Raw genomic sequence first — 25,716 nt, forward strand, 5'->3', positions numbered from 1 at the left:
GACCCCAGGTGCTTTGCTTTCCAGGTGCTGCCAGAGATCTTTCTCTTTCTACAGCTCAGGTGTGGACTGTTTTCATTTTTGTCTTTCCCTGCCTCCTGCTATGGCTTAAGTGCAGGCTGACTGGCTGCTAGGCTACCTGGAACTGCACTGCCCCATTTTCTATTGTGGCTTAAATATAGACTATGGGAGCCCTGGGCTGCCTGGGAGTCAGTCAGTGTTGGCCTCCTAGTATGGCCTAGGTCTGCTTGTGAGCTGTGTCTTCCACAAACAGAGGGTTTGCCCCCACTCAGCTTCTCTTCTTGTAGAGGAGCTTAGAGGCATTTCTCTTTGATTTTCTTTATCTCTGTTCCCTCGGGTATATTTTTAGAGCTTTCCTGGTATCTTTATGGGGAACCTCAGTTCCTTTAAGTCTTATCTTGCTGCCATCTTGCTGGAAGCTCTCTAGAACATCCATTTCAAAGATGGAAAAATTAAAGGGATGACCTGTCCATTTATCTTAGGCTCTTCAGTGGGACTAAGATAAGAACAAAGACTAGGTGTCCTGATTCTCAATTCAGCATATCCCCATGGTTAGACTCTACCCAAGAAGTAAGAAAAATCGAAGTCTGGAAGTAGCTTCTAGAGAAAGGAATGCACTGTGGAAGGTGGCAGTGGGAAGTGAAAGAGAACGTGAGGAATTGAACTAAAAGCACAGGGATGTTTGGTGGTTAGGTGATTCTATACCCTGCTCCCTTGTGAGTGTCCCCGTTGCCCCAACCCTATATATTTCCTCAGCCAGTTCTGACCCACCCCGTGCCTTCTTCCCTCACTACCCTTCCCTCCATAGCCTCTAAGCTGTGTAACTCCCCAGTCCAATCTTGCTCTCCTTATTCCAGGACAACTGTCTGACTTGGCAACCGTGTATGCCTACTTGGCCTCTTTAAGTTGAATTCTGCTCCAAGAAAATTAAGCACATTTCTGAATCATCCACCTGCTTTGGACAAGTTCTATAAATATGACCTGACCATCTTCCCAAGCCTGCAAGAATTCAGCTAGTCAGAACCACAGAGAATGCTGCCCTCTGGCAGGGCAGCTGGATCATTAAGGTATCATCTATATGACCCTGAGAAGGGAATTAACAGCCATGCACAACTGGGATGTCCAACTTAAAGGGGTCATATTGTCAAATGAGAGTCATTGTCACAAATACAGAGACTTCCATGAGGAAAGTCCAAAGTCTGCTCAAGAGTCCTTCTAAACCTAGATTCTGAATCCAGTAGGAATACTGAGCAATGGTTTGGAAATGTAGGTGAGAGCCCCACTCCCTGATGATGAGGATAACCCAAAAGGTCAGAGACACCTTCAATTATTCCTTTGCTCCTTTTGGCGTATTTTTTAGAACTTTCCTGGTATCTTTATGGGGAATCTCAGCCTCTTTAAATCTTGTCTTGCTGCCATCTTGCTGGAAGTTCTCCAATACATGCAGGAACAAATTCAATGGAAACCTAGCGCTAAAATAGCTAGCTCTAGGATTCTTCCGATTATCAATCCTGCCCCACCCTCAGCTGCCCCAGGTATATCATTGCTATGATCCCACTTCTTTTTGAATTTTGGAATGTCTTAATAGCCCGATGATTCTGGTGCCCTACTAGAACCCAAATGTTCCCTCTGGGATAGTTCATCTCTTGGCCACTGCCCTGGGAATGGAATACGTATATGGCCTCTCTGTAGTCCCATTTCCGATGCTAAAAACATTTGCTAATCCTTCCTCAATGAGCTGCTATAAGGAACTGCTGAAAAAATGGCCAAGAAAGTGCTCTGGAAACATATAAAGCCCTGATAAATGTGTTAAGTTATTATTAGTCCTTGTACCCATTCTTGGAGTTCTGCCTTGGGTGTGAACAATGAACTTGTGAGCTGACTCCACACTTCAAGGAGAGATAACTTCAGGAATATACACGATCTCATTGGACTTACTTTCACACCAAGGAAGTATTGATTTCTCTAGAGGAATGTAGAGGGAGGCAGGGAAGGGAAGGAAGGAGTATTGGTATGGACCTGGGATATTAAAGATTTATGAATCTCCTAATATGGAAAATCATTCCACCAATGCAGATCAGCAATTAACCTGGACCTCTTAGAGAGGTGCCTAGAGCACTGAGAAGTTAAGTTACACAGCTCGTATGTGCCAGAGGCAGAATCTGAGTCCAGCTCTTCCTGTCTCCAAGATCAACCTGCTATCCACTATGCCACTCTCTTCTTTTCTCATACAACTCACAAATTACCTATATTTTTGCAGTTTAACCTGACAACTAGGGTAGAATTCTTCATCCCCAGAAAGTATCAGAAAGAGTAGCATCCCCATCCCTTTGCCCAATGCCAGATCCCAACAGAGAATCAGTGGATCTATCCCAAACCACCACAGACACACATACATGAATACACACACACGTACACATATACACAAACTCTCATTCATGTACACACGCATGCCTGCCACTTTTTGTGGATGTCAGACCAGTTTATTGGTAAAATTAACATTAAGCTTCACAAATGCTGGGACAGTAAAGCTTCACGAACGCTGGGATGTGCTTTTCCTTTTAAAGAATTTCCACTGGACCTTGATAATGAGCATCCAGTCGTTGACATATAAACTCTTACAAGCGGATGTGCACACATGCGCCTCGGGGGGGAGAAGGTGACAGCGTCTGGGAGCTGGGGAGGGCTTCTGCACCATGCACAGGGAGCCCACAATTCATTTCCCAGCTTTCTGGGCCTTCTGTGCAGACTTGGTCACCTTGCCTGCCCCTCCACTCTTCTTCTCCACATTCTTGATGACACCTACAGCCACGGTCTGCCTCATGTCCCGCACAGCAAAGCGACCTGTAAAGTAGGGGAAATGGAGGAGAGTGAGAGAAAGCCCAGAACAGGTCCCATCCACATCCACATTCATAAAAGAGCCAGCATGGCTATCCCTAGGAAGCCAATTTCCTGCTTTCTTCTCTTACTTCTTGCCCAAACTGTTATATAGCCTACTTTATAGATTGTAGTAGCCTCCCAAGAGGTAGTATAGAGATAGAGAACTGGCCTTAAAGGCAGGAAGACCTAGATTCAAGCTCAACTCTACCATATGATAACAATTTCTCAGGGCTTTGGACAACTCTAAGACTAAGTTGCAGGGTGCTGAGTTTCATTGGTAAAGGGAGTTTCCTCACGTGAAAGCTCCCTATATCAATAAAATTGCAGTTCCAAGCCCTATCCCTTTCCCTAATACTCGCCTAACTGGTCTCCCTGCTTTCAGTCCCTGTCCTCTCCAATCCATCTTCCATGTAGGTGCTCAAAAAATCATCTGAAGAAACGGGTCTGATTATTATTATTATCTATAGGCCTGCAGCAGGGATAGAACTGACCCTGGCAAGTAGCACTAAAATGACTAGGGAGTAGGGAGCAACTAAGTGGCTCTGTGGATTGAAAGCCAGGCTCAGAGAGGGGAAGTCCTGGGTTTGAATCTCATCTTGGACACTTCCTAGCTATGTGACCCTGGACAAGTTACTCAACTCCCATTGCCTACCCTTACCACTCTTCTGCCTTGGAGCCAATACATAGTATTGATTCTATGACGGAAGGTAAGGGTTTAAAAAAATAGGCTATGGAGTTAACAACTAGGGTTCAAGAAAGAATGACAGTCTGAGTTGAAGAACCATCTGTCTGTGGTGGAACTGGTCTCATTTTTGCTCACTGATCTTCTTCCTCCTCCCTTCCCAAAGTCAATATCAGACCTTTGAGTCATGCCAAGTTCTGAATTTAGGAAGGCATATGATTCCTAAGAGATAGATCCTCCCGCAGTCACCCCCAAGAGATAGGTCCTCCATTCTCAAGCCCAAGGGCATTCTAAAATGCTTTCAACTGATAGATCAGAGAATTCAATGTAAACATTTTGAAAGTTCTCAGACTACTGATCCCTACTATACACACATACTCTTTGTCCTAATTACAAGTGGGCATTTAAGTGGCCTGGGTTGACTATGAGCAAAATAAGGCATTCACCAAATACAGTCATTCCTCAGTGTATGGATTGGTGACTGTGGATTATTCACAGCAAATCTTTAATTTTTGGTCAGTTTCTCTAACCAGTTAGAATGCCCCAGCCCTATCAGGCTCCTACGTTCCATCACGTGTACTTTCTAAGAGAAAACCAACACTGAGCCCAACCTAATAGAAAAATATATATACTACAAGAAAACATGGTCCTAAAATAATTTACTTTGGAGTTGTCTGCTGTTTTGGATTATCTGTTGTTTACAATTATCTATTCCACTTGTGTAGAAAATGGAGAGTTGGTTATAAATACAGTCTCCCTGTTTCTGTCACTCCTGATAAGATGTCTGTTGAATGAAAGAGAGAAGCCAAGTAATCTCTCACCAAGGGGAGGATACTGGGAGAAGCTCTCCACACACATGGGCTTCCCAGGAATCATTTCCACAATAGCAGCATCTCCAGATTTCAGGGATTTGGGATTATCTTCCAGCTTCTTGCCAGAGCGACGATCAATCTTCTCTTTCAGCTCAGCAAACTTGCAGGCAATGTGGGCTGTGTGGCAGTCAATGACAGGCGAGTAACCTGCACTGATCTGCCCCGGGTGGTTCAGGATGATGACCTAAGGAACATAAGAGGAGGATGAGGTCAGCTTCTGGCCAAGTATCCCCCAAGTCCACCTCATAGGGTATCTTTCTTCTTTCATGAATACTAAACACCATTTTCTATAGGAAGTGCTTCCTGCTCTTCCCACCCCAAAATTGCTAATGGGCTTTTTTCCCCAAGCTACCTTGGATTTAACTGATTTCTCTAAAATCTTTAAATTTATTTTGCATATTCTTATTTACTTCTTGTCTCTCCCATCAGAAAAATAATAGCTAGGGGCAGATGGGTAGCTCAGTGGAGTGAGAGTCAGGCCTAGAGACGGGAGGTCCTAGATTCAAACCCGGCCTCAGCCACTTCCCAGCTGTGTGACCCTGGGCAAGTCACTTGACCCCCATTGCCCACCCTTACCACTCTTCCACCTATGAGAAAATACACCGAAGTATAAGGGTTAAAAAAAAATAAATAATAGCTAGCATTTATATAAGGCTTCAAGGTCTGCAAAGAACTCTATGTATGTTATCTCATTTGATCCTCTCAACAACCCTGGAATATAGGTGCTAGTATTTATTCCCATTTTATAGGTAGAGAAATTGAGGCAGACAAAGGTTAAGTGATTTGACCAGGGTCATAGAGCTAGTCAGTATCCAAAACTGGATTTCCAGCACACTGTGCTACCCAGCTGCCCCAGATATAATGTGATATATGTAGTGATGCATCTCTTTTGATTAGAGATTGTTTCATTCTTAGTATTGGTATCCCAAGTGCCAGGCCATCAGTATTTAATATTTGTATCCCAAAAGCATAGTAGTCGGTATTTAGTAAGTACTTGTAGATTGACAGACTGAAATGCAAGTGAAATAGCCCAACCATCAAGAATCCCTGCTCTGAGGAAAAACACAGTCCAACCATTAGGAAGCCCTGAATCTGATAAGGGAGACCTAGACCAATTAATCCTCAAGAAGTCCTGTGTATGATTGGAAAGTCTCAGCCCCTGTGCATACTTCTCATTGCATTCTGGGAGAACTTGGCTGTATCTATCTCTAAAAGAGCATATATCTCCTAAACATCAGCACCAGTTCCTGGGCTGATCCCAACTCTGCTCCAACCTGTAACTTCCTGTTAGGCTTGAGGAGGGGACCACACCTTCACTAGATCTTCACCTACAACAAAGGCACCACCACTGGCAAACAACCAGGTGGGCAAACTGAGGGTGTTTTCTTTTTTATTTCTTAAACCAGTCATCGCCAGGTCCCTCCCAGATACAGATGCAGCTTCATACTGGCTCCCTCTATTGCCAGGCCACCAAATGTCTGGCTGGAATTTGTGGAGAAAGAGAAAGAAAGGGAGAGAAAAGAAGGGAAAGGGCGGCGAGGGGAAGAAAGAGGAGAGAAGATGGAAGAGGGGAAAGAGGAGAAAAAGGGAAGGGAGGAGGAAGGGGAGAGGAAGAAATAAAATGAGGGGGAGGTCAGAAGAAATTGCTTCTCTTTTGGAACAACAAACTCAGAGAATCCTCTTTATGGAAGCACTGCCTCCACAGCTTAACCACCAGGAGGCCTTCTAGACAATCAGAAGCTCTGTGTATCAAAGATTACTCAGAGCACCAGAGTTTGGATGGTTACCATCCATGTTCCCAGAACTATTGTAGGACAATGACCCATGAGCAAGAGTATTCCTGTCCCCAAGTCACCACTACTTTGGTGACCTTGAGCAAGTCATTTACCTTCCCTGGGTCTCAATTTCATCACCTATAAAATGAAAAGGTCTAGATGGTCTCTGACATTCTTTCTTTCTCTAGATCTGAAATCCCATGACTCTATGAAGTTCATGCAGTAAACCTGGGGCAATGGTCATAAAAGGGGAAAGGCTTCCAAGTCTCCAGCTTCCCAGTCCATAGTTCTACCAGAAAATTAGTTTCCCTCTCCTTTTTGAGTCACTACTCTACAGCCCAGTCTTTAGTATCCTCCCCTCATCTCCAAGCTGGGTCATTTTTAATTAATGAATCACCAGTCAAAACTGTAGGTCAGATTTCTATGGGAAATCACTAGGGTTAAGTTATATCATAAATTCTATCATTGGGGAAAAGGTAACAGGAAATCATCTTGTTAATGTTGAGAGGCCACCCTCCAGTATTTCCAAAGGCCCAAAATTGAGTCCCCCCCCCACAGTGTCATTGGTCCTCTTTAAAGGATGAACAACAACCAACAACAACCAGCCCAGTCCTCTGCATTCCATTCCTCCTACCAACTGCCTTCTTCCTATCTCATCAGTCACATTTCCCATCACCTTCCCTTTTCCCCCCACCTAACCCAAAGTTGCCTGCCTACCATAAGGCAGAGCAAGATGGTTGTAGTTACCTGGGAGGTGAATTGAGCAGCCTCCTGGGGAGGGTCTGATTTGCTGTCACCACAGACATTGCCACGGCGGATATCCTTGACAGACACGTTCTTCACATTGAAACCTACGTTGTCTCCAGGAAGGGCCTCACTCAGGGCCTCATGGTGCATCTCCACTGACTTCACCTCCGTAGTAATGTTTACAGGAGCAAAGGTCACCACCATACCTGGCCGAAGGATCCCTGTCTCCACTCGGCCCACAGGCACTGTTCCAATACCTGAGAGGAAACAGTAAGAGGTGAAGGAGAGGAAAATAAAGGAAAGACAAATAATCCACAAAAAGAGAAGCTTCTGGAAATCCTGAAGACTATGAAGGGAGATTCCAGGGTCTAAGATGAAACTGGAACAAGGATCATTGAAAATCCATCAATAACCCAAAGATTTCATTTCAGCCAAAGCTTCCCACCTCTTCTCCCAAACATTTTATCAGAGTTGTCAAATAAATTTACTTAATTTTTATTTTTTGTTCCTATTTCTAGAAGGCTCCTAGATCATAGGATCATAGATTTAGAACAAATAGGGATCTTAAAGGTCAAGTCCAACTTGATCATTTTTCAGATGAGGAAGCTGTTTAGAGAAAAGTGACTTGCCCAGGATCATACCGCTAGGAAATGTGTGTCAGGATTTGAACTCAGATCTTCCAACTCCAAGTCCAATGCCCTACACATTACATCATGCTCGAGATGATGATAATAAACTGAAATGGCTACCATATAAAAAGTAGCAGAAGAAACCAGAAACTAGGAGAGAGAAATAGCCAGACAGATGGAACAGAAACAGACTGAGATCCATGCATTCACTCTGGCCAAGACTAGAACTCCCAAACCCAGGGCTCTTTCATCTTTACCACAGCCCCATGTAGGCTTTCTTTAGGTCTATGTCTAGTCAACAACTATTTATCAAGTGCCTAATATGTATAAGACTTTTATGGCAGCTACTGTGTGGAGGAAATAAATTAAATCCATTCCCTGTCTCCTGGAAGATACAGTGTACTCTATGAGATAAATGCATACACAGGGAACAGCAAAGGAAAGATTGGAATTCTCACCTCCAATCTTGTAGACATCCTGAAGTGGGAGGCGCAAGGGTTTGTCTGTTGGACGAGTGGGGGGCAGAATGGTGTCCAAGGCTTCCAGGAGGGATACACCACTGGCATTTCCTTCCTTCCGCTCCACTTTCCAACCTTTAAACCAAGGCATCTGTAGAACAGAAAAGACAGAAATGAAAGCCAAGGCAAGAGCCCAACTGAGCTAAATCAAGAAAAAGCTGAGCTAGTCATTGCTAAGTACAGGGTGGGCTGATTAGCCACAAGTCATTCCCTCTGGATCCCTAGGAAAGTCTACTAATGAATCAAGGATGTCATGGACAGCTCCTAATGGCTCCTTTACCAGCCAGCTTTTCTCTCTCCTCAAAGCACAGAATTCTCTAATCTCCAGAGATATTGTAACTCTTGCCTCCCACTAAGTCAAGGAGATACACTTTAGAGACCAACTAATTTAATTCCTTCATTTTATAGACAAAGGAAATCTAAAGTTGAAATAACTTGCCCAAGACTAGAAAAGTCAGGATTCAAATACAGTTGAGATAGAAAAGAAGAAAAAAGTGATTGAGTCCATATCACCATGTCTTGCACATGAGGAAACTGAGGCCCCAGAGATGTGAAGTAACTTATTTATCATGGCAGAATTGGAATTTGAACCCTGAACATCTGACTCCACATCCAGCCCTTTTTCCATATGCATCATGTGCTCACAGACAGAGCACATAAGGCAGAAGAAATAAGAGAAGAATAGAAGGATAGGTGCTAAAAATTGAATGAGTTGGAGTAAGAAACTCAGCCTGAACATCCTAGCCCTTCCAAGCTCAGAAGTCAACAAAACACCAGTACTTATTGCACCCTATCCTCCCTGCTTTTCCATCTTTTTCTCCTTTACCTCCTGTCTTGCCTCTCAGGCTGGGCTCAGTGACAGATGGCTAATTGCTGAAATATTTGTTTTAATTTGCTTCATTTCCATTTCTTAAAGACACTGGATGCTCAAAATTTTCCACATCTGTATTTCCTATGGCAGCCTTAACAACCCTATTCCCTTCTCCCTTCCCTTTTCCTGCCTATTCTCATTCTTTTCTCTCCTCCTTCCTTCCCCTTTTTCCCTGCTCTTGCTTCTCCCTTCCCCATCCCTCTAACTCTCCTATTTCTCTAGGCTCCTTCTCTCCTCACCCTTTTCTCTTTCCTTCTATCAGCCACTATTTGTTTTGACTTTGGGCAAGTCACTTAACTTCTATTTGCTTGTTTCCTTACTTGTAAAATGGGGATAATAAGAGCAACCATTTTGAAGAGTTGTTGTGTGGATCAAATGAGGTAATAATTGTAAAGCCCTTAGCAAAGAAGGTGCTATATAAATGCTAGCTATTCTTGGTTTTATTCTTATATTATTATGTCATATATTGATATGTCATATCAATATAATACATATTACCACATTCAATTGATCTTATTGCTATTATTATAATATTCCTATTTTCTTGAAACTTCTCTAAAACAAAATGCCCTTTGACATAAAGCTATTTGCAACAGAAAGGGAAAATAAATGTCACCTCCAAGTTTTATCAGGGCGAATCCCAGTGTCTTACCTTCAGATCATATTTAAAGATAGATGATGAAGAGGAAACAGAGACAAAGAGAGATAGACAGAGAGGGAGAGGGAAGGAAAGAGAAAGAATAAAAGCAAGAGGGGGGAAGAAGGAGATAGAGGGGAAGGAAGGAGAGAGGAAGGGAGAGAGAAGGCAAAGATAAAGAGAGTGTATAGGAGATAAAGAAGGGACATGGAAAGAGAGAGACAGAGGGAGAAAGAGAGATGGGGAAGGGAGAGAAAGAAAATGAAAGAGGAGGAGAAAGGAAAAATTAAAGAAGGGAGAGAAGGAGGGAGAAAGAAGGAAGGAGAAAGGAAAGAGGGAAAGAGGCAGTGAGAGAGAGAGAAGAAAAGAGAGAAGGAGGGAAGAAAGAAGACAAAGGGAAAGAGAGAAAAGGAGAGACAAAGAGACAAAGAAGAGGAGGAAGAGGAGAAGAAAGAGGAAGAAGAGGAAAAGGGAGAAGATAGGGAGGGGGAGATGGAAAAAGAGGAGGAGGAGAAGAAATAAAAAGCATATAAAATAACTTGCTGGGTAACATTAACAAGTCATTTCTCTGGGCCTTTGATTTCTCCATAAATTGTGGGGATCAAAGGAGATAATATTTGTAAAGCCCTTAGCATAGTATCTGGTAGATAGTAAGTACAATATAAATGTATCTGAGTATCTACAGTCAGATTTGAACCCAGGACCTCACATCTCAAGGCCTGGCTCTCTATCCACTGAGCCATCTAGCTGCCCCTCAAAGGTTTTCAACTTGGGTTTGTAGGAACTTTCTTATCCCACATTTCTGATTCATAATCACAAATTGAGGTTAAACCATATGATCTCTTAAGGTTTTTTTCTTCTATTTCTAACATTCTTTTTAGTTTTAGTTATCATTAACCCATCCATTCAACATTAATCTTCAAGATACATTCTCTGAATGTCTCTGAAAACCTTGTGAAGAAATGCTGATTGGAAAGGAAAGATCTGACCCACAAGCATCCATGAAGGCACATACGCAAGCTTGTCACACACACACACACACACACACACACACACACACACACACACCAATGCTGCCCCCAACTCTGGCTTTCCTGATGATCCCAGCAGTTTCTAATGCCCTGGGCAACAGATGTACTCAGAAGCTCCTCACATTCACTTCACATTTTCTCTTCTCACTGCAGTGAGCTGGGTTTCTGCCAGGCTCTGTTCCTCCCACTCCCAAGCTATGGCTCAGATGTCTCCCCTCTATCCTAGTGTTCTTTAAGCAGCCCAGGCTGCTCCTGGGATCCCAGCCAGGGATGAGCTGGAGTAGATCCCTGAGATGCCCTTCACCTTGACTGCCCTATGGCTTCCCTCTCCTAAGGACAGATGGCTCAGTTGGGCAGGGGAGAGAGCGGGGATGGAGAGGTTTCCTGGCTCACAAAGAATAGGAAAAGAAAGCTCTCTGTAATCGCCTCAAAAGCTGGACTATTGTTCTTCTAATGGAAAGAAGGGACATTAGAAATACGGGAGTTGTGAGGAGGTAAGTGAGATGACCTCTCTGGATTCCTTCCAGATTATCTTTAATTCCAAGTTCATTTGCTTTTCCTCCACATCAGAACAGTGTTAGAGAGTGGAATTGCAACACAGATGAAGGAGGGTGGAGATTTGGATGAGGAAAATGTTCCCAAAATGCCTCCAACGTCACTTCTTCCTAAGATAAACCAAACTGCACCATGAAGGAGGTGTCCTCTTTCTCTCCCTCAGGATGACTCAGAGTCACATCTCTCTTTCTTCAACAGCTAATCATAGGCACTTGGAGCAAGAAGGGCCCACATTGAGATGATTCCCTTCTCCTGGGTATAGGGAATGCCAGTGGTTGGAGTTGAGACTCCATCCCTCCATGGCCTAGGGCTCATAGCTTAGAAACCTCTGACTGAGCTTCCATGAGCACTGACAGGCTGGTCCAAGGGAGGGAGGAAATATAGCCCTGACCCTTGAGGAGCCCCTCATCTAAAGGAAGAAGCAGCACAAGCACAGGATAAGGATTTAGGGACACATACAAAACAGCACACAAGCAAGCATAACCTAATCCACAAGAGTCCTTGACTTGATGCTATGGACCAATTCCAACAAAGCCAATTAAAATTACTTTCTGTAAAGTGAGACCCATGGCGTTCCATTGTGAAATCAGAAATGTGTTCCCAAAGTGGGGAAAGAAAGCTCCCCAAAACCTAAATTGAAAATGTGAAAAACCTTTGAGAGGTAGCTAGATGGCTCAGTGGCTAGAGAGCCACGCCTAGAGATGTGAAGACCTGGGTTCAAATCTGGCCTCAGATACTTCCTAGCTGTATGACCCCGGGCAAGTCACTTAACTCTAGTTCCCTAATCCTTACTACTCTTCTGCTTTGGAACTAATACTTAGTATCAATTCTAAGCAGAAAGTAAGGGTTTGGAAAAAATATTTTAATTTAAAAAAAATGTTTGGTAAGGAAGAACTTCTCTTATCCTTTGCTAACAGACAGTCTGAGTGCTACACTGAGGCCCTAAGTAGGATATTAAAGATTCCATAAGAAAGCCTCCAGCACCATGGACAGGCAGATTCTCTACAGAGGCATTAAATAAGAATGGAGAATAGAATCACCCAGGATGAGAAGACAGGGAAGGATGGAGCAGGAACTGCACAATTCAAAGGAGTGTCCCCATCCAAAAGATCTCAGAAGAGTTAAGAGAAGGCACTTCTCTCTCTTCTCGACAGAAGTAGGGGACTACAGATATGGGACTTTCCAGTAATGTCCCATTTTTTCAATATGTTGCTTAGTTTTGCTGAACTTTTTCCCCCCTCTTTCTAATTCCTTGATATAAGGAATGGCTCTGGGGAAAGGAAGAGAAATACTTTGGGAAATGTGGAGTAAAAATGAAAAATATCGATAAAAATTAGAGAGGAGGAAGAAGAAGAGAAGGAAGGAAAAGATGGGAGAAGTTCATTATTAGGCTCACAGCATCTTGAGGAATATGTTGTGAAGCATGAGTAAATTTCAAAGCTGCTCAGGATCTTTCTGATTCCAACTTTACTCCCTCCACTCCCACTTGGGCCCAATGATGACCTTCTAGCAAACCTTGCGTCTGCAAATAGTTGAAGGACTGTCTTGTGGAGGAAGGATTAAACTTGTTCTCTTTATCCAGAGAACCAGAAGCAATTATTGGTGATGGGTTCCTTGTGAAGGGAAAGCTTCTTAACTATTAGAGCTGTCCAGAAGCGAAACAGGCTCCTTCAGGAATGGATTGTTCCTTCCAGGAGGTCTTCAAGCTATGGTTGGGTGGCTACTTGTCAAGTATGTCATAAAAGGGATTCTTTCTGAGGTATAAATTGGAAGAGATGGCCTCAGAAGTCTGTGCTTTGGAATTCTTATTAATTAGTAGTAGTCACTGAGCCAACTTAACTTGCAAGATATGATAAGAATTTGGCCTTTAAGCTCCCTCCAGTTACCTCTTTAGAAGCAACTGTCCCACACCCAGGATATACTGCTATAAGAAGCCAGAGGGCTGGAGGCAACTAGGTAGCTCAGTGGATTGAAAGCCAAGCCTAGAGCTGAGAGGTCCTAGGTTCAAGTCTGGCCTCAGACACTTCCTAGTTGTGTGACCCTGGGCAAGTCACTTAACCCCCATTGCCTAGCCCTTACTGCTCTTCTGCCTTGGAACCAATGCACGGTATTGATTCTAAGACAGAAGATAAGGATTTAAAAAACAATGAAATTTTTTTAAATTTAAAAAAATTAAATAAAAAAAGAAGAAACCAGAGGGCTCTGCTCAGAATGGCTGAAGATAAGGTCCCTATCAGGCTTCTCTGAGAAGAAAAGTAGGTCAGGCCTCCTCCAAGTGAGAAAAGGACATTGGAAAAGGCAAGCTAGGAAGAGGGAAAATTATAACTTAGTTTTCCTAAATGACAGGGCAGTGGCCACATCTCCTACCCATTGACCCCAAGCTCATCTACAAGGTGATAAGTCAAAAGAGAAGGCCTATCTTCAAAGAAATCAGGGCTGGCAATGAAGGAGCAGAAGAAACAAATGAGCATTTCCATTGATGAGAATTTCAGAAACCCAGATCTCCACAAGGAATTCTAGTAAGAGAATAAGGTGAAGACTCAAAGATGAGGGAGACCTAGAGAATGAAAATCAGTTAAAGGAGAGAAGAAAGAATGAGACAGAGACAGAGTGACTCATTTTAACCCTTGGGCTATTGAACTTGGATCTCTTCACCCAGGCAGGAGGAAAGAAATAGCAGAAAGGATAAGTAGTACAGTGCAGAAAGGAATTCATATTCATAGCAATCTGACTTGCTTGTATCAAATGGATCAATTCATTAATGAAGAATTGTCCTTATATATTGCCTAGGTTGGAGGCTGATTATGTGATGTAATTTGGGAAACAAGAAAAAGGTCCTGAACCACTTTTGAATATCTTCCCCATTGACCTGACAAGGTTTAGCATCAATCCTCCCTTTCTTTCTGACCTGAAATCCTGACCAGTTAAACAACATTCAGGTGCATCATCTCCCAAAGATGCCCATAATAAAATCACAAATTTGGAACTAGTAGACACTTTAGGGGCCATCTAGTCCAACTTCTTCATTTTACAGATAAGGAAACTGAGTCCTAGAGAGGTTGTGATTTGCCCAAAGTTATGCAGATGATGTTTAATGACACCAGAGCTCCAACCTAGTTTATCTGACTCTAAAGTCAGCTCTCTTTCCACTGTAACACACTCCATGTTACCTAGGAGCCAACACCCTGGGAGAGGACCCAGGCAAAAGAAGTTCAATATGGGGAGCACAGTAAAAATAAACTGAGCATCAGGCAGGAGAGGCACAGAAGACTAACCACCAAGCTTCATTTTGTCTCTGGGATGCCCATTGCATGCATGTAAATTTCTGGGAACTCAACCCAAACTATTCGTCAGGGTTTCAGGATTTCTAGATCAAAGAATGCCCAGTTCTATCCCATAAGGTAGGTTGTGCTAAAGGTCTAGGTTTCATTATCACACCACTATCTATGCCACATTGTGATCTCATGACGCTCCAGTATCCCCTGTGAGGCCTTCTTGCACTCAGAAATGGAGTTAGAGTCCCTTCATACACAATCATCTCCTAGTCCCAGATTCAGGAGTTTTAAGGAACCACAACCTTCCCTGCTTTCTCCAAAACTGCCTCTCCTGTTTCCTCTGTCATTGTATGACCAGCAGATAATGAAGGCTGGGCTTCCCAGCACCTAGTTACCAGAAAATGACAGATTCCAAAGCTGCCATTAATTGCAAGATCTTTAGCATGGTGACCACCAAGAGATTCCCTTTGCTGAATTATGCTCACAGTTACTGTCCTTTCCTTGCTACCGAAGGACAAACTGGGCAGCACTCTCAGACTGAGAGTCCCAGCCACCCTGGGAAATCACCTTGCCTGGCTCTTAGGAGAGGGAAGAGAGAAACAAAGCCCATCAATCTGTATTATCTAAGAAGTCTAGACTCAGGGAAATAGGAAGAAGGAAGGAATAACTATAATGACCTGCATTTGGGTTCCAACAAGGACAGAGGACAGAGAAGACAAAGAGTCCTTCCTATTGAGATTAGGGGTATGTGTGTATACTCATGCGTACCTATTTAAGTATGCACATATTTGTGTATATGTTAAATATACCCAAATATATTATATATAATAAAACTGATTAGTGATTAGACAGCTTCGAATCCAGGAAGATCTGGATTCAAGTTCTTCCTCTGACACACTGGTTGTGTGACCCTGGACAAGTCACTTATCTTATAGGCAGCATTCTAAAACTATAAACTGAAGAGGAAGAGCCAACCTGAATTAGCAGATGGAGCTTCCTCAGCCTAGAATTCCCTAGATTAATGAAATCACAGGAACACTTGCTTTCCCTAAATTTTGTAGTCATTCAGTTGTGTCTGATTCTTTGTCGCCCCTAGCAAAGTTACTGGAGTGACTTGACATTTCCTTCTCCAACTCATTTTATAGATGAGGAAACTGAGGCAAACAGGACTAAGGGACTTGTCCAGGGTCACATAGTTTAGTAAGAATCTGAATTTGAACTCAGAAAGATGAAACTTCCTGATTTCAGGACCAGTGGTGCTCTAGCCACTGCACCACCTAGATCCCCTTTTCAGCCACTCACAACAGGTAAAACAGCTTTTCATCTCTAACTGATAAGCTTATTATCCCCAGTACCACATCAGTGGAGAGGAATAATGAATCTGCTTTGAGGAGCCTTCCTCCTTTCTGCTAGTGTTTGCCTAGAAGAGAGCTTGGTGTGGTAGGAATGAGACCTGGGACTGGAGTCAGGGGTCCAGGGGTCAGATCTTGGTTCTGCCACTTATTGCCTTTATGACTTGGGCAAGTCATCTACACCCATCTGGGCTTCAATTTCTTCATCTGTAAAGTGATGAGTTTGGATGAAATGTCCCTTTAATTCCTAAATCTATAATCCTATGACCTGGAAAGGAAAAAGGAAGAAAAGACCCAGACCCTTGGCCAGACCCTTCCTGGAGAACAAAATTCAAATCAGTCCCCAGGCTCAGGTATCATTTCCACCCATAAGCTATTCTTGGAAGGAATGTCCAAGATCATCTTCCAGTCGAGCAACTAGAGACCTTTGGCTGGCCACCTTCCTGAAGCAAAGCTGAGGGAGGAGCTGCTGCTATTGCTACTGCTGCTGCTGCTGCTTGTTCAGGACATGGGCATGTGTCCTGGGAGGGCACCTGTCCTGTTGTCTCTTTCCTGGGGAGGAAGGAGCATAGAGGCATAGAACATTAGCAACAGAAGCAACTTTAGCAACCATCTAGTCCAGCTTCCTAGAAGAAAGTGAACAGCAAAGCCCTGAGTCCCTGAATACCAGGCCCCAAAGCATGAGCTGCTCTGGGGAGGTATTTCCATCCTGGTGTGATAGAAGAAAGAGGCAAGAAGAGAAGAAATCAAGACCAGTCAGTGGAAAGAGAAGAACTAAGCAGCCTACGCCACAATAACCCAGACTCCACATTTGTAAAACAAAGGAATTGGGCTAGCTGGCCTCTAAGCTCCCTTCCAGCTCTAAGACTTCAGTTAACAAGTTCCAGGATGCTCCAACTAGCTGGAAAAGCTTCAAGCACAGTCGCAGTGATGATCTATGTGTCTGAGGGCCAGTCTAGATAAGCTCAGAAACACTCACACACTGGCAGGTGGGCTACTAGCTGCTGAATAGTTTTGGTCACAGAAACTTATGGAAGGTCCACTGGTGAAGGGCATGGAGGAGTACAATCTGGGTCAAGAGAGAAAGCCCCCACATCAGTGAAATGGAAATCACACAGCTCACTTTTGTGCCTCTCTCCATGGTGAAATGGCCAGCCAGTAAACAGGAACTTGTCCCTGACTTATTCCTTTCTCCATGCCCTTCATAGACATCGGGTGCCACTAAGCTTCCTTAGAGAGAAGAAAAAAGTTGGCAATCTCTGGACCATGGTCATGACCTTTCCTCTCTAGTCCATGTGCTCCCAAATGGTCTGGCTTCTCATCTGCATGTGTCTGAACCAAAGCTTGTCTGGGCTACTCTGAATCAGGATCATGGCAGAACAGACCAATTCTTGGTCAGGGGCACTCTGTCTTCTCTGAAATAATCATGATACTTCTCTGTTGAGGGAGTGGGCACTACCCCAAATTCGAGGGTCGTAAAAGTTTCTCCATCCTACACAGGTGTCAGAAGCCGTCACCATCCGAGCAAGAAAAGCCCCATTGGCTCTCCCTGAAGAAGGCAAACTACCCAGGGGATTTCTGGGGAGGCCACTTACATTTGGGGATGGCTCCAGCATGTTGTCACCATGCCAGCCTGAAATGGGCACAAAAGGAACTGTGGCAGGGTTGTAGCCAATCTTCTTGATATAGGCGCTGACTTCCTTGACAATTTCATCATACCGCTTTTCACTGTAGGGGGGCTCTGTGGAGTCCATCTTGTTGATCCCCACAATAAGCTGTTTCACACCCAGAGTGTAAGCCAGCAAGGCATGCTCCCGGGTCTGCCCATTTTTGGAGATGCCAGCTTCAAACTCTCCCACACCAGCAGCCACGATCAGCACCGCACAATCAGCCTAGCAAAGAGAGGCAAGAAGAAAAAGGAAAGAAGAAAACAAGAATTAAGCTCCTACTGTGTGCCAAGTACTTTACAGATATTATCTTATTTGTTCCTCATATCAACGCTGGTTGGTCAGTGCTAATATTATCATATCTGTTTTACAATTGAAGAAACTAAGGATAAATGACTTGCCCAAAGTCATACAGATAATAAGTATCTGAGGCTCGATTTGAACTCAAGCTTTCCTGACTCCAGACCCAGTGCTTTATCCACTATACCATTTAGTCACATGTAGTAGGGAGAGATCAGTTGGCCTAGTCTCACATTTGGAGAATCATGATTCAGAGCTAAAAAAATCTCAGTCCATCTTATCCAACCCTCTCATTTGACAAATAATGAAACTGACACACAGAGATTTGATAAATTAGAGCATTGGATTTGGAATCAAAAAGTCCCAAGTTCAATACCTCCTGTGTTTCTCTTGGCCAAGTCATTTGATCTCAGTCTGCCTCAGTTTCCTCAGCCATAAAATGGGGATAATAACAATAGTTACCTTCCAAGGTAGATGTGAAGATCAAAGGAGATAACACATATGAAGTACTTTGGTAAACCTCAAAACTCTATATAAATGCTAGCTATCATTATAACCTAGGGACACATAGGTAATAAACGGCAGGGACTGGACTTGAACTCAGGTGCTCATACTCGAAGCTATGCTTTATCCATCATGCTTCCTACTACTCTTCTTCCTCACAATCACCCTCTACCTTCCAACAACTCTCCAAAGCATTCCATGGTTTTCCTCTTATCTATAGATCAAGAATGCCAATGGATATCTCCTCCATGTCCCCTATTTGGAAAAAGAGAAAGCTAATTAACTCTGGCCTCCTGGTGATTGAGACCAGAATTAATAGTCAAGTCACTAAAAGGAAGGCTTAAGTTGACTGCCCTACCAACACCAAACTAGCACCCTTCCTGCCACATCTGCTCTTCTTTCTGCATGTAGAAGTCAAATATTCAGCCTGAGACCCCATCAGACTTTTTACTACTGCTGGACATAAGGTGGAGAGAGAGTTAGGGATGGCTTCAGCCCTGGAGACAGAAGAAGATCTTGGGAAGGGAAAAACAACCTGTCTGAATGCCCATGGGCAGAGCTATTCTCATAATACATCTCCCAGAGATGATCCTTCTCCCATTTGCTGCTCAGTGAAGGAGCCATCACTGGACCAGGCACTCACTAGGCTTTCCTAATCCTTTAACATCCATTTCCAAAAACTCTTCACTGGAAAATAGGAGAGGCAGCAAATAATTTTTCCCTGGTTAGTCTCAGCAGCCTCCTTCCCTGAGAGCAATTAAACACCTGCTCTGCCACCATTTCCAACCAACTTGAGTCATCAGCATTTTTCTTGCTCAGATGACTTCTCAAATCCAGCTTTGAATTGAATCACAGTGATGGATATGTGCTGAGATGTACATGGGCCTCTATCATGGGCCACTTTGTAATTCGCCACCGAGTAGGTCTCCCTATGGCCTAACTAATGCTCCCACACTCATTGATGGTACAAAGGGGTACTGGCTGGACGGAGAGAACTGTCCTAAGGCTCCAAAAAAAATACTATTTGCTCAGCCAACATCCACATTCAAAGCCTGCATGATGCTTCAGTTCATTCCCTTTTCCCATTTCAACTTCTGTGCTTCCTCTTGAAAGGAGGAATTGGGGTGCTATTCCTTTCAAATAGCACCCCAATTTTTGTGTCTTCCAAAATACTTTTCTAGAATGATCAGGGAAGAAGCGATATCTCTCCCTTAATCTTCCCTATCTAGTCACAGAAATATCACAGTTACTTCCCTAGTTCCCACTCCTACATGCGCTGAACCTAGACCCCAACAGGATGCATTTATTGACATCTGCCTGGATTTGGGGAGGAAGGTAATGTAATGTAGAGAATGGCATCCTGAAGACATGAAGTACTATGTCCTAGTCTTAGCTTATCCATTCATTAGGTAAATGATTATCTCAGACCACTCTTTAGGGAGGCTGAAAGAATCATAGGATCCTCCATTTAAACCCACAGGAGCCTCAGCAGCCTTCTAAATCACCCACTTCCCTTATGTTTTGTTATTCAGTCATTCCAGTCATGTCTGACTCTTTGTGACCCCGTTTGGGGTTTTCTTGGCAAAATACTGGAGTGGTTTGCCATTTGCTTCTCCAGCTCATTTTTCAGGTGAGGAAACTGAGGCAAACAGGGTTAAGGAGCTTTCCCAGAGTCACAAAACCAAATAGGCTCTGAGATCAGATTTAAATTCAAGTCTTCCCAACTCTAGTCCCCAAGCTGTATCTATTGCACCACCTAAGGTCATACAAGCAGAAAGTGGCTCAGCAACAAATCAAATCCAGGACTAGTATCCCATCTTTGCTGCCATGCTGCCTCTCTGGATCTCGGCTTCTTCATCTGTTAGATGGAACTGATACTCACTACTCTGCCTCCTTCACTATTGGAAATAAGTATGGGAAAGCATCACCGCTAGTGTTTTAATCCTTCTGTGTATGTGTGTCGATATTAACTTGTCTTTAATAATAAACCCCAAAGTAAATCCTATTAAGTTCTCTTAAATAGCTCCCTACCTGCACTATTGTACCTATCTCTCCTTAATCAGTTCCTTTAAAAAATGGTGGTGGTACTTAGCACAAGTTGGCAATGTCAAAAGATGCAAGATCTTATATCTGAAGAAGGGAGAGGAAGAGAAGGCTGCTCACACATGGCAAGAATAACTCCTCTGTAACGGAAGAGTTTGATACCCAAAGAATCTCACCAATATCCACTTTACTTTTATGCCAGCTAGGTAGTACGGTGGATAGAGTATTGTACTAGAGTAAGGAATTTGTGAAATTCAAAGAGTAAGGAATTCCTGAATTCAAATGAGTCCTCTGATATTCACTCACTATGCGACCTTGGACAAGCAATTAACTTCTGCTTGCCTCAGTTTCCTCAGTTGTACAATGGAAATAATAACAGCACCTACCTCTCAGGGTTATTAGGATGATCAAATGTGATAATATTTGTAAAGTTCTTTGCATAGTGCCTGATATGCAGTAGGTGTAATATAAATTCTAGCTGCTATTGTTAGCTATGATGATTATTATTCATGGAATTTGCACCATTACAGTGAAACCTCTACTTTCTCAAACCCATTCCCTGTTTCTCACTTTCTCCCTCTGCCATACCCCAGTTTCCTCAGCATCAGCAGAGTTACTACCCACCTGGGAAGTTCCTGTGATCATGTTCTTGATAAAATCTCTGTGGCCTGGGGCATCAATGATGGTGATGTAGTATTTGGTCGTCTCAAACTTCCAGAGAGAGATGTCAATGGTGATCCCCCGCTCACGCTCAGCCTTGAGCTTGTCCAGGACCCAGGCATACTTAAAGGAGCCTTTCCCCATCTAAATATTGGTCAGGGAAGAAAGAAATAATAGAAAGAGATAAGTTATCCTAGGAAAGAAACAGCAGAGTGACAGATTCAATCTTGGTGCATCGGGAAGCACTGGATCCTGCATGGTCTTATGTGATTGATAATAAATACTAATGACCAAAAAGTATATCTTTGGAAATTGAGGCAGTTGATTTTAAAGGAAAAGAGCACTAAACTAGATGCCAGGAAGCCTGAATTCTAGTCCTGGTGATGGCATTAGCTGTGTGATTTTGTGCAATCTACTTTCTCTCTTGAGACCTACTTCCTTCTTTACCAAGTGAGGGGACTAGAGCACATGATTTGTAAGGCTCACTTCCCTTCCTCTAGGAAGGCAACATGGAATACTGGTAAGAGAACTGGCTTTGAAGTCACAGGGCTTGGGTTCAAATCCCTTCGGTGATACTTCCTACTTGTATGAACTTAGGTAAGGCAAAGGACTGGTCACAAGACCGCCCTGGGCTTGGTTTCTTCATATAGAAATTGGGAATCTTGGACTAGATGGCCTCTAGATCTAGGAAAACATGAAATATTGTGTTCCTCTCCTTCTCTTCCCCCTCACTCACACAACTGTCAAGTCAGAAGCATTTCCTCAATAGAGCTCATTCCAAACTACCCCAGTAGGGGGAGCAAACGGGAGCATAGAAGAATTAAATAGTAGAGGAAACAAAGATACATAAACAAATTAACTGATGTTAATAGGGGCTCTGCTTTCCCCAGAGGTTAGGGGTTATATTGCATCAATCCAAGAAATGATAATGCATCTAGGTATTTCCATCTATTAAACTTCTGTTAAAACCTTATGAATCCATGCAATATCGACTAATTTTCCAGCTTTCCCTGAAGGATCCTTAAAGATCCAGTCCCATAGGAGAGGGGAAAAGAGGGCAGGAAAGGTAAAATTACTTGCCCAAGATCACACAGTTCATAAGCAGCAAAGTCAAAGCTTGACCCCAAATCTCCTGCTGCCAGGACCATCCTTCATTCCTCTACAACCTGCTGCCACTTAGATCTGTGGCTTCTTTTTTATCCCTCTTCCAGGCCCAACCTGTATGGCAGAAGTAGTAATCATGGTTCCCTCACTAGCCTCAGCTGCTTGGCCCAGAAGCACAACCCTTTCAGGGGTAGAGGACTTGCACTTTCTGAGCAGAACACAATATTTCAGTGAGCAATGACTCCTCAGGTAGCAAAGGAAGGCAGAACCTCGGGTGGATAGAGAGGGGCCAGCAGGTCGGAATCAGCTGTTCTAGAGCACCCTAAACAGCACTAGACTGGAGCTGAGAAGAGTAGGGGACAGGTGGTTGGGTACAGGGCCCCACTATGGGACTTGCTTTCCTCAGAATGCAAAACCTTCCTGCCAAAGAAGTAAGTCTCAGCTTTTGGAGGGAGCTCCATGCTCTCTCAGGCATGCTATAACTTTCTCCCTTCTTTGGCAGGTGAAGTGAGCATAAGGAGGGGAGAGGGGAACCACTCAGTTCATCTGACAAGGCAGATTTTAGAAGGTTTATAAGCCCAAGATTAAGAGGTTCTGAGGCCCCCAGCCCAAAAACCAGGGCAAATGCCTTTGAATTTTCCTAAAGCTATAGCCTCAAAGAAAGTAGAGATAGTGGTACTTTTAATGCTCTAATTACCAACAAACAGCTGAGAACATCTGGGTGCCAGGTTTTCTTTAGGGAATTGACCAAAAAGGTTATGAAGTAGTTTGTCATGGGCATGTGACTGTCATCTCCCTCAGCACACTGATCTCAAGAGAGCCAACTATGTTATTAAATGCAAGCTGGTATCTTGAAAACTTTTTCCCTTGGGCCCATCTGACCAACTCCAACATACACATTCCTGCCAGCAGACTCTTTAAAAAAAAATAAATCTTTACCTTCTGCCTTAGACTCAATACTAAGTATCTTATCAATTATAACGCAGAAGAGCAGTAAGAGCTAGGTAATTAGGATTAAGTGGCTTGCCAAGAGCCACAGAGCAAAAGAGTATCTAAGGTTAGATTTGAACTCAGGTTCTCCCAACTCCAGACCTTTGGTCTAACTGGCACCCTGTCCACAAATCCTTACAGAGGGGGCTATGAAGGAAGATAATTTACAGACCCCTTGGCCTCACATCCACCTGACTCAATGAGTCACCATCTCGGGGGATGTTCCCTCCAGCTGAGCACTCTGAGGTCGGCCATGCCAACCCTAAGTCAGGTACCAAGTTCTCCTCAAACACAGTCTTGGACTCAACCCACTTGAGATCAAACCATACAAAGAAACCACTGATTTCTGTCCAGAAGGACACAGAGCTTTTCAGCTTAGCTAAGGTAAGCAATGGGCGGTAGTGTTCTTAAGGTCACACAGAACAAGAGCAGCAAGGCTCAGACCCACCACCTTTGAAAAACTCCCAGTCCTTCTCCATCTCCCCCACCCCCTTCCAGCAGCTGCTTCAGGGCTCTCTGGCTAGGGTAGCTTCTCCAGCCTTGGCAAAGGGCAAAGTTGCAGTTTGGTTTTTTTACATGTACTCGAGGCCTCCATTTCCTAGTAATGAAACCTTGTGAAAGAAAAACCTTCCACAGCTCAGCATCAGAAAATGGAGTCAGGAAGCTCAGTCAATTGGCTATTAATAGTAACTCTGAGTCCTGCATATTCTGGCTGGTCTCTGGGAGAGGTGAAGAGCTGCCCAGCCCATAATCATTTTGGGTACACCAATCTCTGCTTTCAATCACCAGAAAGGAATCATTATCTGGGAAAGGTCAATTAACATTTGGGGGACCTCAGGGATATTATTTTTACCAACACGATTAAAACCATTTTGATCTGAATTAAACAAAACCAACAAATATTTATCAAATACCAAGGTTCATTCTGAATGTAACCTCCCTGTTTATAGGGTCGGTTGGCAATCAAGTAAGATATAATTATTGTGGAAGGTTATTTAGGTTCTCTGCAGAGCAAACTCAATAGCATCACTGGCCAAAGGCTCCCAGCTCCACTTAAAGCCTGAAAAACTCAGCTGCAAAGTGACAAACAGCCAAGGCTGGCTCCTGAGGCACAGCAGTGAAGTGAGTTCCTTCATCTTGAACCTTTGTTCTTTGGTGCAGGCCAGGGACTCAGAGCTTTGGGGCTCTGCTCTCCTATTGCTGCTTTTTTCCCCGGCCAGAACCCAGGAGATAATATCATAGACTCATAGATGCCAGGTTTCATGCATTGTGTACTTAACATACAAAGCCCCACACTTGTCCTGCCTTCAAAAAGAGGTAAAATGAGCTCTACAACAGAGTGGGGTCAAGCCCACTGATCTGCTCTGTCTGTGAGAAAACCAGTCCTCTGGGGAGGACAGGAGAGGAAAAGGGCATAAGAAAGGGAAGAGAAAAAAGGTAAAAGAGGGGACTTGGGAAGATGAGAGGAAAGAGAAAGGGGAAGGATTGCGAAAAGAGAGGAGAAAAGAGGAGGTGAGTGGAGGGGAGGGGAAAAGAGAAGGAAGGGGAGAAGAAAGAAAAGGGGTGAGGAGGGGAAAGAGGAGAGGGGGACAGGAGAGGGGAGAGGAGAGAACGGGAGGGGAGAAAAATGGAGGAGAGGAGAGGAGAGAGGAAGTCAAATAAAGGGAAGAAGAAGCAGAAAAAAAGAAAACAGGAATGGATAGAGGGAAAGGACAGAGGAGATGGAAAGGGAGGAGGGAAGGGGGTAAGAAAGGGAAGAAGGGGAGAAGAAGAAAACATAGGAATAGACAGGGAAAGGCACGGGAGAAAAGACGGAAAATAAAAGGGAAGGAGGAGAAGAGAAGAGAGGTAGAAGAAAGCATAGAAATAGGGAAGGAAAGGAGAAAGGGGAAAAGAAGAAAAAGGGGAAGATAACAGGGAGAAGAGAGAAGAAAATATAGGAGTGGGGAAATGGGAAAAAGAGAGGGCAGGGGAACAGGAGAAAATGTAGAAAAAGAATAGAAATGAGAAGGGAAAAAGAGATGACTATAAGGGGAGAGGATAAAGAGGGGTAAGGGGGAATGAGATAGAAGGGGGGAAAGAAAATGATGGGATGGGGATAAAAGTGAAAGGGGAAGAGTAGGGGAAGAAGGGGATGAGTAATGGGGGAAGATACAACAAACCACTAGAATTTCACTCACCTCTGCAGCCTCCTTCTCAAATTTTTCAATGGTCCTCTTGTCAATGCCCCCACACTTGTATATGAGGTGCCCCGTAGTAGTGGACTTGCCTGAATCTACATGGCCTATGACAACGATATTGATGTGGGTCTTCTCCTTACCCATCTCGAAGGGTGTGTGTTGGGGCCAGGGGAAGGGGCCAATTCAACCTAAAAGGTTAGGATATTAGGTGGGGTGGGGGGTTCTTCAGACAGTGGAAACTGAGCCGAGTTTCTGTGCAGCCTGGAAGAGAAAATAGGTAACAAAGGTTCAAAAGAGTCCCCAACAAAAGCTCCATCCAGGAAGACCTTGCCAGCAGCTCTAGTGCTGGCACAGACTTGGGTGCTCTCTCTCTCTCTCTCTCTCTCTCTCTCTCTCTCTCTCTCTCTCTCTCTCTCTCTCTCTCTC

The 25,716-nt window shown here is 43.8% G+C and overlaps 1 protein-coding gene across 1 annotated transcript; it reads right to left on the reverse strand.

Annotated features, from left to right (window-relative positions):
* Positions 1-2,479: 2,479 nt before the first annotated feature.
* EEF1A2 (eukaryotic translation elongation factor 1 alpha 2) lies at positions 2,480-25,667 on the reverse strand. Its single transcript, XM_044663878.1, has 7 exons — positions 25,291-25,667; positions 20,981-21,160; positions 17,438-17,734; positions 8,062-8,212; positions 6,975-7,231; positions 4,402-4,636; positions 2,480-2,862 (listed from the first exon to the last, which is right to left on the reverse strand). Exons 1-7 carry the CDS (start codon positions 25,432-25,434, stop codon positions 2,735-2,737), a joined length of 1,392 nt encoding a protein of 463 aa, XP_044519813.1. The 5' UTR covers positions 25,435-25,667; the 3' UTR covers positions 2,480-2,734.
* Positions 25,668-25,716: the final 49 nt, after the last annotated feature.

Source organism: Gracilinanus agilis, chromosome 2, assembly GCF_016433145.1.
Source record: "Gracilinanus agilis isolate LMUSP501 chromosome 2, AgileGrace, whole genome shotgun sequence".
Lineage (NCBI taxonomy): Eukaryota > Metazoa > Chordata > Mammalia > Didelphimorphia > Didelphidae > Gracilinanus > Gracilinanus agilis.

What these genes read in the sequence shown, in the direction of transcription:
- EEF1A2 (XM_044663878.1), bottom strand. Translation starts at nt 25,434, where the DNA reads ATGGGTAAGGAGAAGACCCACATCAATATCGTTGTCATAGGCCATGTA. An exon ending in CTGCTCAATTCACCTCCCAG is followed by an intron (nt 4,637 to 6,974) that starts GTAACTACAACC and finishes TATGTTCCTTAG; the next exon opens with GTCATCATCCTGAACCACCC. An exon ending in CTCCCAGTATCCTCCCCTTG is followed by an intron (nt 2,863 to 4,401) that starts GTGAGAGATTAC and finishes CCTACTTTACAG; the next exon opens with GTCGCTTTGCTGTGCGGGAC.